The sequence below is a fragment of the Oreochromis aureus genome, linkage group 4 (genome assembly GCF_013358895.1).
Source record: "Oreochromis aureus strain Israel breed Guangdong linkage group 4, ZZ_aureus, whole genome shotgun sequence".
NCBI lineage: Eukaryota > Metazoa > Chordata > Actinopteri > Cichliformes > Cichlidae > Oreochromis > Oreochromis aureus.
Genome location: NC_052945.1, coordinates 5,674,931 through 5,690,336, shown reverse-complemented (window position 1 = coordinate 5,690,336; position 15,406 = coordinate 5,674,931). Strand labels below are relative to the sequence as shown.

Below are 15,406 nucleotides of genomic sequence, written 5' to 3'. Positions count from 1 at the left end.
GCAAGAGTTTTTTGTCTATAATCCGTCAAAAAAATAAAAATAAAAATAAAAAATTAGCAATTTCGTTTTTTGCAAAAGTGACTCTTAGTCTATCTATCTATCTATCTATCTATCTATCTATCTATCTATCTATCTATCTATCTATCTATCTATCTATCTATCTATCTATCTATCTATCTATCTATCTATCTATCTATCTATCTATCTATCTATCTATCTATCTATCTATCTATCTATCTATCTACTTTTCAAGAGACATTTGGCCAAGAGGGCAGCAGACACACAACATAACTTATAACATAACACTTCTATCAAGATGTTGTAAGTGAAGAGAAGGTGCCGGGTTGATTAGAATGGAGATCTCCATTCTAATCAGATGATCTATTTGCGTTATTGTATCGATACAATAACGCAAAGTCATGCTAAATAGATCATGTCTTTATCTTGTAACCCTTTCATAAATCATGTTGACTACAGTCTATTTATCAATGTAAACGTCTGGGAGGATTTAATTACAGTGTAGTGAATGGATGTCCCTTTTTTTCTTGTGTAAACTGTGATGCTTCGTTGTTCAGCATACGGATGACTAACGGAAAAACTGGTTTCCACGTGTCAGCGAAGTGCAATGGGTCCTCCAGGTGGCGCCAAAGCAACGGTAGCGACGGCGGGGGGGCGGGGCCAAGCGAGTCCATTCCTGATCAGTCCGGATCTACAACTCATGCGCACAGGCCTCCTGCGGTTATGAAACGCCCATGACTGCGCGTTCATGATTATGAAGTCGACGTGCACAGCTTGTAACCTGCACTCTAAAGCCAGCTAAGCTGCCTCCAACAAGATGTTTACGGGTTATCCGCGGTGGAGCACCCGAATAATAAGACGAAGCACGGCAGAATGGTGTAGCTCTTAACTGACATGGGTGAAGACACCTGTGTGTTTCCTGGCAACGCTCATAGCTAAAGCAGAGGTGAGAAACGTCGCTTGTAAACAGCTAGCTAGCTAGCGACTCAGATAATGTGCAGTGAAACGCAGGTGGCTGACAGCACATTTCAGAAAGGTTTGCTTCAGTGAATGTGATCACTGATAATCATCATGAAAGGCAGCTGTTCCTCCTCTTATCTATCTGGACTTCAGATGTTTTAATTTTATTACAAGCAAAGTCAGCTAACTTAAGTGAGGAAAAGAACACAATGTCCCAGCACACGATGTCTTCGTGCATCCGCTGTGTTGTGCAGCAGGTTTTTTTTGTTTTGTTTTGTTTGCAAGGAAGCATCTAATCTGCGGCTTCTCATGTTCTGTCAGCACATGTGAAATGTTTATCTGGAGTCATACCTGACAATTATCCATGCAGCATTGTGTAAGAGAGATTAAAGAGGGAGAAGGAGCTGTTTAGCTGCATGTGTGTTGTGGGCACTTGGTGGAAGGAGACTTGGCCAGGCAAAGAAGCTTATTGGGAAGACCAAGACAGAGGGCTATACTTGTCACTCTAAACTGTAATAAACTTCAGCCAGGGAAGCAGAGGTCAACCACACAGTAAGGAAGTTTTTCACAATGTAGTGCACGTTTTCTTTAACATTATTTTGTTTAAATAAAGTTATGGGGTTTTTTTCTGCAACACGCTCCATCATTTAGGAGTGGGTGAGAAAGCGAGGCATGCATGTTATAGATAAGTTATCATAATGGTTTAACAACTCCACCTACTGTAGACTCACCCTTCCTACTCACATACTTGCTCTTTTTGCACTTAAATTTTTGTCAAATAGAAATTATGAACTGGTTCTCAACAATGAACTGAAATACTGTCAATAACAGTGCTTTTCCTCCTCCAGATGTTCCACTTCCTTTAAGTTGTTTCTTTTTATCATCATATAAATAAGCCAAAAAAACTGGCTTCCAGTTTTGTCTGGTTTATATTTCTTAATTTTTCTAAATTCAAGCTTCTCAGAGTGAATTCTGAACATTAGACGACAGTTTAACTCTTCGTAATGCATGGAGATGAATGCAAAGTCTGTGAAACTTGAAAAGACTTTTAAAAAGGGTTTTAGTGACACTAATTTGAAGGCTCTCAGGAGCAGGAGTCACACACTGGGAATCCCGATCTAACCGGATACTGACCCAGCTGCAAACTCAGTGTGTGGTTACTGATCCTTTGGGTCACTGACACTCCTTCCTCACAGTTTTACATAACAGGGAGATAGTGTTGTGTAAAATGGTAAGGCAGCTCTGTCAAGTTTAGTTAATATACGCCTTGTGTTATCTCAGTTTACATTCTCACACATGTGTAATTATACTTTTGAATTTCACATTTAGATTTGCTTTTTTAGCTTTTTGACCCAAGTTTTTCTTGTCTGAAAACTTTCAGTTGTATTTTATTTTTTCGAGATGGGTATTACAACAAAACTACACTATTCTTGACTCCAAAACTGCAAGGATTAGACAGGTTATTGAATAACAACTATTAAATTAATCTCAAACTGCTGCTGATAATTGATTAATTAGTTAGAGTACATTTTAAAAATTTTCTGCATTTATAGACTGAGTATAGAGCAAGATCATGTTTGAACCACTACTAATTTTTTAAAGCTGGAGAGCATTTTTTAAGGCTTTCGGTTTTAAATATTAATGTGATTGAAACCTTGTGTGACACGCTGTTTCTCTTGGTCTTGACAGGTTGGCAGGATGGGCGAGCGAGCCGTCAGTGGCCCCGTGGCTGCGATCTCTCCAGTGCAGCAGATGCTGGCCTCTGGCACTGGAGCCCTCGTCACATCTCTGTTTGGTGAGAAAGAAACAAAGGCTGGAGTTGTTCTCTGTGTCTTAGCATTGGCGCTCATTTAGTTGTTTATCAGCTTTTGTGTGGTTGTGATAACTAAATTCATTCTTGTGTTTGCAGTCACGCCACTAGACGTTGTGAAGATCAGGCTGCAGGCTCAGCAGACACCGTTCCACCAAGGTATAACCTCTTGTTCTTTTGTGGTTTACTGAGTTTGCTTTTAACATGTTTTACTGTGATGCTTTGCTCTTAACCCCACTAAACCTGTCCTCCTGTGTGTGTTTGTGCTTTGTCCTTCGTTTCATAGCTTCAGCGTCTTTTTCTGCTCCGTGGGATGGTGTCTCACGTCATTCCAAGTGTAAGTATTTGCCCCGCCGTTGCTAACACTCGATCGGATGTAGCTTAGCATACCCGGTTTTCTGCTTTAAAAGCAAATATCGCCTGGTAGTGAAAACAGAAAGCTCCCTTTGTAAATACATTCACGTGAATTCTGCCTCTTTTTTTTTATTTTTTATTTTTTAGACTTTATTTGAAAGGTTTCTCGGTAATCAGCACTAAATAAACAGGCAGAGGCAAGGACAGGACTATGTTATCTACAGAGCAGCTGTGCGGTCATTGCCTGTGCCTGTATTATTAATGATATTTCGATCCTGTGTGAAGGCTTGTGTGACTCAGTTTAGGAAACACTTGTAGCTTCATATTGCTATTGTGAGATGTGCTAATTTTGTTTTTTAATCATAGTTGTTTTTTGTTTGTTTGTCTTTTTAATAGCTAATAATCTGAGTGCGGTTTTCTCTTCCTCTGACCACCTCATGTTCCTCCTCACAGGGAAGTGTTTCCTGTATTGTAATGGGCTGATGGATCACATCTATGTTTGTCAGAATGGAACCAGTTGCACCAGCTGGTACAAAAAGCCGACTCATTTCAGCGGGACTCTTGTGAGTAGTCATGCATTAGTGGCTTTGTTTTTCCTACATTTGGTTTACAATTAACATGATATAAGCTCTCTTTTTGTTTTTTGTTTGTGCGACAGGATGCATTTGTGAAAATCACTCGTCATGAAGGTCTCCGGTCTCTGTGGAGCGGGCTACCACCAACTTTGTGAGTAACATCTACTAAAGTTTCAGTACTCGTAGAATAGATACAGAATTTAAGTGTAAGAAGACCTAAATTCAGAATTAAATTTCTTAAACTTTAAGTAAGTACAGTTTTGTTTTGAAAGACTGTAGTATTTGGAGCATTGCACTGAATGTACATAGCTTCAACTGAATTAAATATCACTGAGTTTTAGAGAAAAGGAAACGGGGAGTGTCTTGGAGAAAAGAGAAGAAATTTAAAAAAATAAAAATAAATAGCAGAACTTGGTCTAATAAAGTACTTCCTTGCTCAAAAGCTGCATTTTAGTACCTCATAATGCTGAAAAACTGACACGTCAGTCTCACTCTAGTAAAAAACTAGCATATTATTATAATATTATGAAAACTTTCTATTGATATGGCACAAAGTGTACAGTTCGTCTGTGTTCGAAACCTTTGTTCGTTTATGTTAACAGGGTGATGGCAGTACCTGCCACTGTCATTTACTTCACCTGCTACGACCAGCTGCGGGACTTCCTGAGATCCGGTGTGGGTCTTCAGGGCAGTCACGTCCCTCTTGTTGCTGGGGGTCTTGCCAGATGTAAGTGCGTGGAAAAAAAACAAAAACTGCCCACACAGAAATCACAACACAGTACTCAGAATCAGAATACTTTATTGATCCCTAGGGGAAATTATTTTTCGTTACAGTGCTCCATTATAAACAAACATTAACAAAGACAGACAATACACTAACTAAGAATAGCACAATATATACAGGCATATATATATATATATATACATAAAAGTCACTTATTAATAAATAGCTGAAAAAGAACATGTGCAAGAAGGGTGTAGCTGTTGCAGTAAACAGTGTGTTAAGTGGATGAGTTGTACAGGGAGTCGGCCACAGGCAGGAATGATTTCCTGTGTCGTTCAGTGGTGCTTTTCGGTAATCTCAGTCTTTCACTGAACGTGCTCCTGTGACTGACCAGCATGTCATGGAGTGGGTGGGAGGTGTTATCCAACATTGTCTTTATCTTGGACAACATCTGCCTCTCCGACACCACCTTGAGGGAATCCAGCTCCATCCCCACAACATTACTGGCCTTGCGAATCAGTTTATCGAGTCTGTTGGCATCTGCGACAGTGCTCTTTAAGCGAAACCTGTGTGTCTGTTTTGCAGTGGGAGCCGTGACAGTGATCAGCCCACTGGAACTGGTCAGGACCAAGATGCAGTCCCGTCAGCTGTCCTACAGCGAGCTGCGGACATGTATCCGCTCTGCTGTGGCCCAGAATGGACTTCTGTCCCTGTGGAGGGGCTGGGGACCCACCGTTCTCAGAGATGTACCCTTTTCAGGTGAGACACATCATGTTGATTGCACTTATCATGCCAGTGCGCTACATAAACTTGTCTAACCACTCCTGCAGCATTTTTATTTGATACCTTCCGTCTGTTCTAAACAGACGTCTTTTTGTTAAAATAGGACTCTTTCCTTGTTGTCATCCGTGAAACTCTTCCAGAAGCCTCATAACCATAAGCTTATGAAGCTCACTGCCATAAATCATAAATTAGCTCCACGGATTTGACAAGGAGAACATTTATCCTAGACCCTTGATTTAGTTAGTCTCCCATAATAACCTCTAACCCTTTTCACCTTGAAAATCTTATAGAGGTCCCCTGGTAACAAAATAGGTGTAGCATTGTGCTTAATTTTTACTGCACCGCATTTGAGTTGCAGAATAGATTTTTGTATCTTTATCAGTGTTTATTGACTGTAAGACTTCCATTTCCACTTCATTTAACTGTTTTGATAAGGAGGAAGTAAAAACGTCAATTTATGCTGCTCTTTGTCCTGGTAATTGGGACACAGAGAGCTATTGTCTTCCATAAATTCTCTAGCGTGCTGCTGATGTTTGGAGTTCTTTCTTTTGAGTTTGCAGCCAAGAGGAGCTCGTACTGATCAAAGTTAAGAGTGTTGGCTAATTTCAGGGATATTGTAAATGTATAAATCCACAGAAGAGCAGCTGAAAAGACAGTAGTTTGACTCTAATGTGGACCAAAGTAACAAATTACCAATCTCTGTGTTTGCAGCTTTGTACTGGTTTAACTATGAAATGGTGAAGGCCCGGCTTTGTGAACAGTCTGGAGTTCCTCAGGCCAACTTCTCTATCAGCTTTACTGCAGGAGCTGTGTCTGGAGCAGTGAGTACTCTGCACACCTACCCTTTGTTACAGTTGTTAAGCATGTTAAATGTTAGGATATCTGACACCTGTACTGATATCACTGAAGCAGAGTAAGTTTCTCCTGAACCCAAATGATAATAAACTTTAAAAAGTGTGCCGCTATGGAAAACGGTGCTTTCTTTTGCTCACCTACTACGATTACCGTTCTCATAAATTTATGTGAATGACTTTATAGCACCTGATACCAAAGTCTGAGAGATTGCATTGGATAACTTGGGGGAATCAGGCCAGTGTTGGTCACACATTCACACCGTGATGTTACTCGAGCAATAATTACCCAACTTGTGATATAAATAGTTTCCTTTCAAGTGCAGCTAACATCTACTGCAATTCATGAAAAAAAACCTACTTTTAATCACGGTGGAATTCCACTTAACATACACTAATGTCTGCAATACTGCGCTGTATTTTTTTTTCCTTATGGACTGATCTTTGTGCAGAAGTGTTACTAAGAGTCTGAAATTCTACAGATCCACTGTTTAAGGAAACAAAAATAAAAGTGTGACTTTGCTGCCTGTAAAACATCCATGCAGACGTGTATCTAACTTCAGTAACTCCTTTTGTGATGGCTCTAACTGCCCAGTAAACCAATCATTGCTGAGTAAATGTTTCCTGTGTAGCCCTGAACTAAATTGGCACTTAGTCATATTGCATATAGCCCAGTTTATGACTCTTCCCGTCTGCTGTGTTTAGATCGCTGCGATCCTGACGCTGCCCTTCGATGTTGTGAAGACTCGCAGACAGATCCAGCTGGGAGAGATGGACACTTTGGGAGGTCTGCGCATGACATACGTTCATGATGTAGGCACTTATGTTGTGTGAAATTTACATACTGATGTTCTTCTTATGCCCTCTAGTTTCTGTGAAGAGAACATCATCCACCTGGCACATCATGAAAGAAATACGGGCCGACTTGGGCTACAGGGGCCTTTTTGCAGGTACACATTTGTCCTATTGTATGCCAACTCAAACTTCTAATGTGTGCTTTGCATAAAAATATCATGTTTATTTTCCCCAGGTTTCATGCCCAGGGTGATCAAAGTGGCCCCAGCCTGTGCTGTTATGATAAGCAGCTATGAGTTTGGAAAGGCCTTCTTCCAAAAGATGAACCTTGATCGAGAGCGGCTGGCGTTGTGAAGGCTGTCACTGTGCCGCAGGTTGTTTGTCACAGCAAAACATGCAGAGAATAAATCAGGACAGGTCTGAAGATTCAGCCCATTTGTGGAGATGTCTGTTTTTTGGAGATCCACCCCCCTCACCACTTACCCTGCATCCCTGGACACAATAAGGAGCCTGAATCCCAGGCAGAGATTTTCTGGGAGCACAAACTTTGTGTGCTTAATGGAGTAAAGTTTAAAGATAGAAACTTTGTTTAGTGGTTATGTAAAGGAACTTGTACCAAATCATTGTAGTCTTATTGTGCTCTCATTTTTCCAATGAAACGAAGGAAATGGGGAGTAAATCTCAGTGAAGACCCTGAACCTGCTCACCTTCTATTCAGGAAAGTGGGGGAGGGAAACCACCTTAAAGGCTGCATCCTTATCGGGTGAAAGGAAAATGTTCCTTTTCCTGCACTTTGGATTGTGTGACGGACTGCATGGTGTGTCCAGGCCTGTTCATTGCAGAGTTCCTGTCATTGTAAAGCATGACAATTTTGACATTTATCTGCTGTGTAGATGAGTAAATAATATGGTTCGTATGCTGGATAGATTCGGAGCACTCTTACGTTTGCAAAACAAGTGCTGTGAAATGAAATCATAAAAAGCAACTTAAGCTTCTGTTTAAAAAATTTTTGTAAATGAGGAAAGCCATACTGTGAGTTTTCAAGGATAACCTTACATTAGTTTGGCTAAATTGAAGCAAGCCTTATTGGAATAAATAATATGATTATTCCAATTACGTGACATAATTTTCTGTGAAAACCACTGCAGCAAACTTCTCAAAAGTCACAGATGTCACCAAGAAATGTTGGGAGACTTGTAACAAAAAGCAATAACAAAAAGGAGAAAATCTCCTCTGGTCATAAAAGTTTTGGACTTCTTATCTCCAACGAACAAAAACACTGGGTCATGAAACAAAATATTTCTGCCTTAAATTGAAAGCTAAATGTGATTGTGTTTCCTTTGTGTGTTTTCTTTTTTGTATGTGTGAAATCTGAAGGTGGCTTTATCTTTATGCAATGAGTGACTTATTTCCTATGACGTGGTATTGTAAATGACCACTATTTAATAAAATTTAACTTGTGCGTAAGTTATGTTGGCTCACTACTAGTATTTATTAGATTACCCAATGGGCACACACATTGATTTGGGATAAAAGTAATTTTCCTTTTAAATCACCAAAGAGAAAGTGTGAAATCTTCAGCTGATTATCTGGATGCATCTCGTCCTGTCCCTAGCATCTGTTACACCAGTCCTCTGCATGTCTTCATATTTCCATGAACCTCTAAGGTTTTGCTCTTTTCCTGGCAGCTCCATTTTCAGGATCCTTTGTCCAGTATCCACTCTTGCTCCTCTGTAAATGTCCAAAGCACCTCAAACCCATTGACCTGAGCTCTCCCTCTGATGTACTCATTTTTAATCTCCATTCTGGTCACTCCTGATGAAAATCATAAAGTCTTCTGCTCTGCTGCCTGACATTTTTTTTGCCACCATCTCCAAACCATCACAGCAGCTCTCACAACCATCTTGTAAACCTTCGCTTACACTTTTGTTTGACCGCTCCACCCACTCCAGCACCGGTACACTTCATCTCCATTCCTCAGGCATTCCTCAGGCACCTCCGTCTGTCTTCTTTCTCTCATTTTCTTCATTCATCAGCTCCTCCAAAATACTTTCCATCTTTTCAAGACACTCTCCTCACTTGTTAGTGCATTTCCATCTCCTTAGCCTATCCTGCCGTGCAGCTTTTCCAGCTTGAGTTTTCCTGTCAGCCTTCCTGTTTCCTGTTAGCCAGTCAGTAGAAGTCCTTTTAATCTTCCTTAGTTTCCACCCTCACATCCAACTCGCTATAAGCCTTTTCCTCTGCTGCCGTCTCTCAATTTGTATGCAACTAGCCTCCCAGTACTCCTGTTTACTTTCTGCATTTTACTGACTATCCGCTTTTGAATATTTTCTTGTACTTCCTCATTAAACCACAAATTTTACCTCAACACATTAGCAGCAAACATTAGGAGTAAATGCTTATTTCTACTTGTATAAATATTAATAAATCTTAATGCTGGTAAATAGCGGAATAATGACCAGTATAATATAAAAGATTGTTCATACTGTGGTATGAGCGTAACGCAAAATTTGTGAAAGCAGAGGCATCTAGTGGTTTATTTATTTTACTACAGATACTCGTTACCAACCAGGGGTGGAGCTTCTTGGCGGATATTCACGCTGACTCTCGCGATATTTGCTCTGGTATATACTGGCAGTTTGCCCGTCAGCGGGCCTCTTTCAATCGGATTGGAGACGAAATGGTGAGCGATCCTCTTTCGCTGCTTGTACTCTGAGCACCAATCCATTTTCTATCTGATGCATCCCACCTATTTTACATGTTTAAGAAACGCAGTTTGATTTTAATGTATATTTTATGACAGTCTTGTGTAGATTTCACTGCTATTTTCATCCCAAATATAAGATTTTGGGATGCGTGTTGAGCAACTCTGGGGCCAAAATGGCTGCTTTAATTAGGCCGCTCTCCACGTTTTAAAGTACTTACTTTGCCTATTACCGCCTCAGTCTTCAGTAACTTATTTTGTTAAAGTTGTGGATTAAATGGATTGTCTTAAAGCTAGGGTTCCTAATGTGTCGACTCAGTTTTGACAGCCGCACGGTGCAAAGTGCTAAAGGCGGTTAGCTAAGCTAGCACGTCCGAATCTAGCGTGGTAAATGAGTCCACGCTGGTTTAGGTAGAAAAGTTAACTTAAAGGTGCTAGGAACCGTGTATATAACAGACACTACTTGGATACACAAGATTAATTTTTTTTTCTGCTTTATTCTCGGCAGTCCCACCGTAAGTTTTCGGCTCCGCGACACGGATCCCTGGGCTTTCTGCCCCGCAAGAGGAGCCGTCGTCACCGCGGTAAGGTCAAGAGCTTCCCCAAGGATGACCCCAGCAAGCCCGTTCACCTGACTGCCTTCCTGGGCTACAAGGCCGGCATGACTCACATCGTCCGGGAGGTGGACAGACCTGGCTCAAGTAAGTGCAGCTGGACTCTAAATTTAATACAGCAAAACCGTCGAATATAAAAAGAGAAGTCACAGTTGGTGATCGGACCTTTTTCACAGCAGCAACTTAAGCTTCTGTCTGCAAGAGAAGCTAGTGTAATAAATGCATGACGATGCATCTTAACTTGCTTGATCACTGTTGATGACGGTGGTACAGTTAATGAAAGCTACCAATTGCTTCCTTTTTCAGCATTAGTGTTAAAGTTTGTAATTAAAAAAAAATGCAGTTTTAAATTATTTCCTGAAAATTTGACAACCAGAGAAAAAATAAGTGACTGCCATTAATGGCAGAGTAAGCATTATTTGGCAGGTTCTGTTGAACTGTCACTGTAATTATACATATAACAAAGAAAATGTAATTAATGATGGTAATTGCGTAGTTGGTCATTTATATCTATGGGGAAGTGAGTATTTAATGCCTTTCTAGGGCACCTTGCAATTTACAGATGACTTTAAAACTAAAAACCTGAATAAGTTTATTTGGCCATCATTCTCATTTGATTTTCTTTTTTTTGTAAAATGAGCCTCGTCTGCAGTGAAAAAGGTCTAGGTTTAGTTATGGTGTTCTGCCTGTGATGAGACCCTCGACGGGCGGACAGAATGGGTCTATAGCCCCTTGCTGAATGTCGAGCACTGAGCGCAGTTTCTACCATGAGTACACAAATTTATCTAACGAAGAGTTGAAGAAATTACTGGTTATATCAATTATTAGTCAAAATTAATCAATGCTTTGTCTTACAGAGGTGAACAAGAAGGAAGTGGTTGAGGCCGTGACCATTGTGGAGACTCCTCCCATGATTGTGGTTGGTGTTGTGGGTTACGTCAACACACCCCGTGGTCTGCGCTCCTTCAAGACAGTCTTTGCCGAGCACATGAGTGACGAGTGCAAGCGTCGCTTCTACAAGAACTGGTGAGTCTTGGGGACAAAATGAAACTCATCCCATTGCAATGAAAGTGCTTGAAGCAGATGTTAGTTGCTGGTGGAAATGTTAGGAACTGCATTTTCACTGAGCGAGTCTAACATCACGGTGGCCCTCTGTGGCAGCTCCGCTCAGGTGCCCCGTGCCCTGATGAGCTCCGGGCTCCTCTGGCCAGTGGAAAGTGCTTCTTAGAAACTGTGCCATGAGCTGAAATCCTCACTAGCTGATACAGCCCTTCTGTCCACACGGAGGGAGGGCAAGCAGCTATGCACTGCGTTCTTCCGCTGCCCCTCTTTGGGGTTATGAAGGACCTGTGCCAACCTATGTGTCGCTTCATGCTCTCAGGTACAAGTCCAAGAAGAAGGCTTTCACTAAATACTGCAAGAAATGGCAGGATGAGGAGGGCAAGAAGCAGCTGGAGAAAGACTTTGCTGCCATGAAGAAATACTGCCAGGTCATCCGTGTCATTTGCCACACACAGGTTGGTTTGTTCCCTCGATTTTCTGTTTATTTCCTTGAATGTTTGTCAGTGAAGAGACCACGGAACTCGCGTCAGGCATGGCGCCCGAAACTTATGAGGATATCTTCCATGCTGCCTTCCTTCTGAGACTACATGGCTAAAAGTATGCAGTGCTCAAAAGCACGCTGATATTTTCTGTCCTAACCTGGCTTTGTCCTTTACAGATGCGTATGCTGCCCCTGAGGCAGAAGAAGGCTCATCTCATGGAGGTGCAGGTGAACGGAGGCACCATCTCTGATAAGGTGGACTGGGCCCGTGAGAAGCTGGAGCAGCCTGTGATTGTCAACAACGTTTTCACACAGGACGAAATGATTGACATCATTGGTGTCACTAAGGGTCACGGATACAAGGGTAAGATACTTGAGCCTCTTTCACAGCAACAGCTGCTGGTTGAACCTGAATTTATCGTGACTCTGACCGAGTGTCTCGACTCTTAGGTGTCACCAGCCGTTGGCACACAAAGAAGCTGCCTCGCAAAACCCATCGTGGTCTGCGTAAGGTGGCCTGTATCGGTGCCTGGCATCCTGCCCGTGTGGCCTTCTCTGTGGCCCGTGCTGGTCAGAAGGGTTACCACCACCGCACAGAGATCAACAAGAAGATCTACAAGATTGGTCAGGGCTACCACCAGAAGGACGGAAAGTTGGTGAAGAACAACGCCTCCACAGAGTACGATCTGTCCAACAAGAGCATCAACCCCATGGTAGGAACCTTTGACATATCTGTACTTTGTGTGTCAGCACTCCAGCCTGGAAGCTGTGATTGACCTTGTCTTTTAATTACAGGGTGGATTTGTCCATTACGGAGAAGTGAGGAATGACTTTGTCATGTTGAAGGGCTGTGTTGTGGGCACCAAGAAGAGGGTGCTGACTCTGCGCAAGGTGAGACTAAAGTGAAGCAATTAGTTGTGGTATTTGACCAGTTTCATACTGGGATGATTTTTCTTAGACAAAGTTGATAATTAAGCTTTGGGATATTAAGACTTGGTTCTTGTTCCCTCTCCCTCAGTCTCTGCTGGTGCAGACAAGCCGTCGTGCCCAGGAGAAGATCGACCTCAAGTTTATCGACACCACCTCCAAGTTCGGTCATGGTCGCTTCCAGACCGTGGAGGAAAAGAAGGTTTTCATGGTAAGACTTTGTTCTAAAATGGCTAGTTTCAGACAGGTTAAGCAGACGACAAGCCCAGGATAAGACGTGAGGATTATTTTGATCTGAGTCATGCACAGCTACTCTAGAATTCATGAATAAAATGGTGAAGCTGGAAATGAGCCCAATAAGTTCCCCTTTAAAGACTGTGACCCCTGAAAGTAAAAGCTTCGTAACACTGCAGTTATTAGTTTTTGAGTTGCCCTGCACTGTTCGTAACCTGGTTCAGTCTTCAGTATGAACTCTGGGTTCCATTCCAGTGCCACAGTGAGCTCCAGTGAGGCAGGGGAGCAGTGCCTCTCTGTGCTAGCTCCCTGTTCACTCTCTGGGAACACGTCTGCTTCGAGCCAACAGGAAGACAATTAAGTATTGTCACATGATTGATGGTTCTGTTTCTTTCTTCCACAGGGACCACTCAAGAAAGACCGCATTGCCAAGGAAGAGACTGCTTAAAGTCCTGGACTACAATGTCTCTGCTACATTGACTGTCACCATCTTCACTGTTCTGCAGAGTTGTTCAATAAAAACAAAAGATCAAAAAACAGCATCGTCTTTTTAATTTTTTTTTTTTTTTATTAACATACGAGCTCTTTTTGTAGCTTAATGTAATACAAGTAGGAACTCTTTATTCAACTATTATGTTACCTTGATATCAACTGGTGCTGAAATTCTGTTTCGAGGCCTGAAATTTGCACTTTTTTTTTTTTTTTTTTTTTTTTTTTTACCTGCCATGTTTGCAGCCAGACCTGGCCATTTTGGACATGAAGAGCTGATGGGGTTCAGCTAACAGTGGTTCCCAAACTTTTTTTTTTTTTTTTTTTTTTTTTTTTTTTTTTTTTTTTTTTTGCCAGGCTCCCCTTTGTTTTGCAAGAAAAGTGTAAGCGCCCCCCCCACCACCTACCTACCCCACCCCCCCCACAAACACATCCTCCAAACACACACACCCATATTTTGCTCCATTGCGGTTTAATCACACCTCAAAAATTTGGTAAACGATTAAGCAAATACAAGTAAACTGTAATAAATTACAGGTAGTAATAAAATATACTACTAACTCTTTTACGCTACGTCCACACCTACACGGGTATTTTTGAAAACGCAGCTGTTTCTATGCGTTTGGGCCTTTAGTCAACACGTAAACGGCGTAGCGATTCACCGAAAACGGAGATTATTTAAAACTCCTTTTTTGCGTTTACGTGTGGACGAGGAATACAGAGTTCGTCACGCAACGACAAAGGTGCCTCTTTTCACGTCACACTGTGCGCCACGTTATCGTTTACATGAGATGAATTGCCGAATGGCAGATAGTCAGATTAACAGTATTTTCTATCTTCAGGTTTTACACGCTTGCATATACACACGCAGTTACTATCCATGCATTTAGAAAGGCAGAGGCGTCATGGTGTAATTATTTTACATATAGTTGTTTGGTTTTTTTTTTTTTTGGTTTTTTTTTTTTCCCCCTGTGTAGTAATAATCAACATTGCTGTCAATACATTTTTCAAAAAATGCCTCTCTGTGCAAAATGGGTTCAAAAACAAAAACAGCTGTGGGATACTGTTTGTCCGTGATTTGAACCGGGGGAACAAATTACGGCAGGATCAGCCTGATATTATTTGTATCCCACTAACTTTACTGCATAAAGAGCTAACATGTCCAAAATGTCAGGAGTAGTTAGTTATTACAAGAAGTGTTTGTGAACTAAAAATCAAGAATGTGGGATCCTGTTTGTCCGTGATTTGGAGAGCCCAGCGCGTGCTCCGGACGCAGGGAAAACTAACTTTGCAGGGGAGACCTACCTTGGCACTTGTGCAGGTGAAGCCAAAGGGAAGATATGCTTCACCATATTTTCTAGTCTTTGGCTTGGAAGGAAGTTGGTTTGGAAACATATTTGGCGATACTTCATCTCCTGCTTTGCATTTGTGTGGGAGCCCCGTCAAAAACCTGTCCATTATGCTAGCAGTGTCCAAGCTTTCTTTCTTTTTCTTTTTTTTCTTTTCATACCGCGCCCCCCCCCCCCCACCCCCCCTGCAATGGCTCTGCGCCCCCCCTAGGGGGTGGGCCCCACACTTTGGGAACCTCTGAGCTAACAGGTGTTATGTCAAAGGCTTAAGGGAAATCCACATGTCAAAACTGAACAGGCTGCATCTCGCAGGAAGTTGCCTCAAATAATATTAAATACAAATGATGGTTTAGATATGCAGTTAAGTGACTGAAGTTGTCCTTGCACATTTACAAACTGGTCACTTCAAGTATACTTCTACTGAGTTGTGCTTGCATTTTCTATTAGAACTGCTTTGAAAGAATTGGAATGAAGAAAGGAGGATATCACTGCAGATCCAGGATGCAAATCTCATGTTACACCACATCCCATTGGATTGAGATGTGGTGACTGGAGGCCATAACAGTGCAGTGAACTCATTGTCATGTCCAAGAAATCATTTTGGAAACTATTGGAACATGGGTACACTGTGGTGACAAAGACATTGACATGATATAAAAGCAGGCTGTGATGCTCA

The 15,406-nt window shown here is 41.7% G+C and overlaps 2 protein-coding genes and 2 non-coding genes across 5 annotated transcripts; all 4 read left to right on the top strand.

The window, feature by feature from the left end:
* Positions 1 to 697: 697 nt before the first annotated feature.
* slc25a39 (solute carrier family 25 member 39) lies at positions 698 to 8,341 on the top strand. Of its 2 annotated transcripts, XM_031751138.2 has the most exons (12): positions 699 to 964; positions 2,668 to 2,773; positions 2,888 to 2,947; positions 3,075 to 3,125; positions 3,596 to 3,705; positions 3,801 to 3,868; positions 4,320 to 4,444; positions 5,027 to 5,200; positions 5,936 to 6,045; positions 6,781 to 6,862; positions 6,945 to 7,025; positions 7,106 to 8,341. In XM_031751138.2, the coding sequence occupies exons 2-12, from the start codon at positions 2,677 to 2,679 to the stop codon at positions 7,222 to 7,224; spliced, it is 1,077 nt and encodes a 358-aa protein (XP_031606998.1). In that variant the 5' UTR covers positions 699 to 964; positions 2,668 to 2,676; the 3' UTR covers positions 7,225 to 8,341. The 2 variants fall into 2 exon arrangements, with proteins under 2 accessions (XP_031607014.1, XP_031606998.1); XM_031751154.2 differs by lacking the exon at positions 3,075 to 3,125 and having other exon boundaries at positions 698 to 964.
* Positions 8,342 to 9,421: 1,080 nt separating this feature from the next.
* rpl3 (ribosomal protein L3) lies at positions 9,422 to 13,431 on the top strand. Its single transcript, XM_031751164.2, has 9 exons — positions 9,422 to 9,553; positions 10,083 to 10,275; positions 11,046 to 11,214; positions 11,570 to 11,705; positions 11,909 to 12,095; positions 12,182 to 12,444; positions 12,527 to 12,622; positions 12,750 to 12,869; positions 13,296 to 13,431. Exons 1-9 carry the CDS (start codon positions 9,551 to 9,553, stop codon positions 13,338 to 13,340), a joined length of 1,212 nt encoding a protein of 403 aa, XP_031607024.1. The 5' UTR covers positions 9,422 to 9,550; the 3' UTR covers positions 13,341 to 13,431.
* LOC116329256 lies at positions 11,746 to 11,837 on the top strand. Its single transcript, XR_004200153.1, has one exon. It is a non-coding gene; the product is annotated as a small nucleolar RNA U83B (small nucleolar RNA).
* Positions 13,092 to 13,224, top strand: LOC116329250. Its single transcript, XR_004200152.1, has one exon. It is a non-coding gene; the product is annotated as a small nucleolar RNA SNORA54 (small nucleolar RNA).
* Positions 13,432 to 15,406: the final 1,975 nt, after the last annotated feature.

Coding starts and splice junctions, on each gene's coding strand:
- slc25a39 (XM_031751138.2), top strand. CDS start 2,677: ATGGGCGAGCGAGCCGTCAGTGGCCCCGTGGCTGCGATCTCTCCAGTG. Junction 3,706..3,800: donor CTCATTTCAGCGGGACTCTT/GTGAGTAGTCAT, acceptor TTTGTGCGACAG/GATGCATTTGTGAAAATCAC. Junction 7,026..7,105: donor CTACAGGGGCCTTTTTGCAG/GTACACATTTGT, acceptor TATTTTCCCCAG/GTTTCATGCCCAGGGTGATC.
- rpl3 (XM_031751164.2), top strand. Junction 10,276..11,045: donor GGTGGACAGACCTGGCTCAA/GTAAGTGCAGCT, acceptor TTTGTCTTACAG/AGGTGAACAAGAAGGAAGTG. Junction 12,096..12,181: donor TAAGGGTCACGGATACAAGG/GTAAGATACTTG, acceptor CTCGACTCTTAG/GTGTCACCAGCCGTTGGCAC.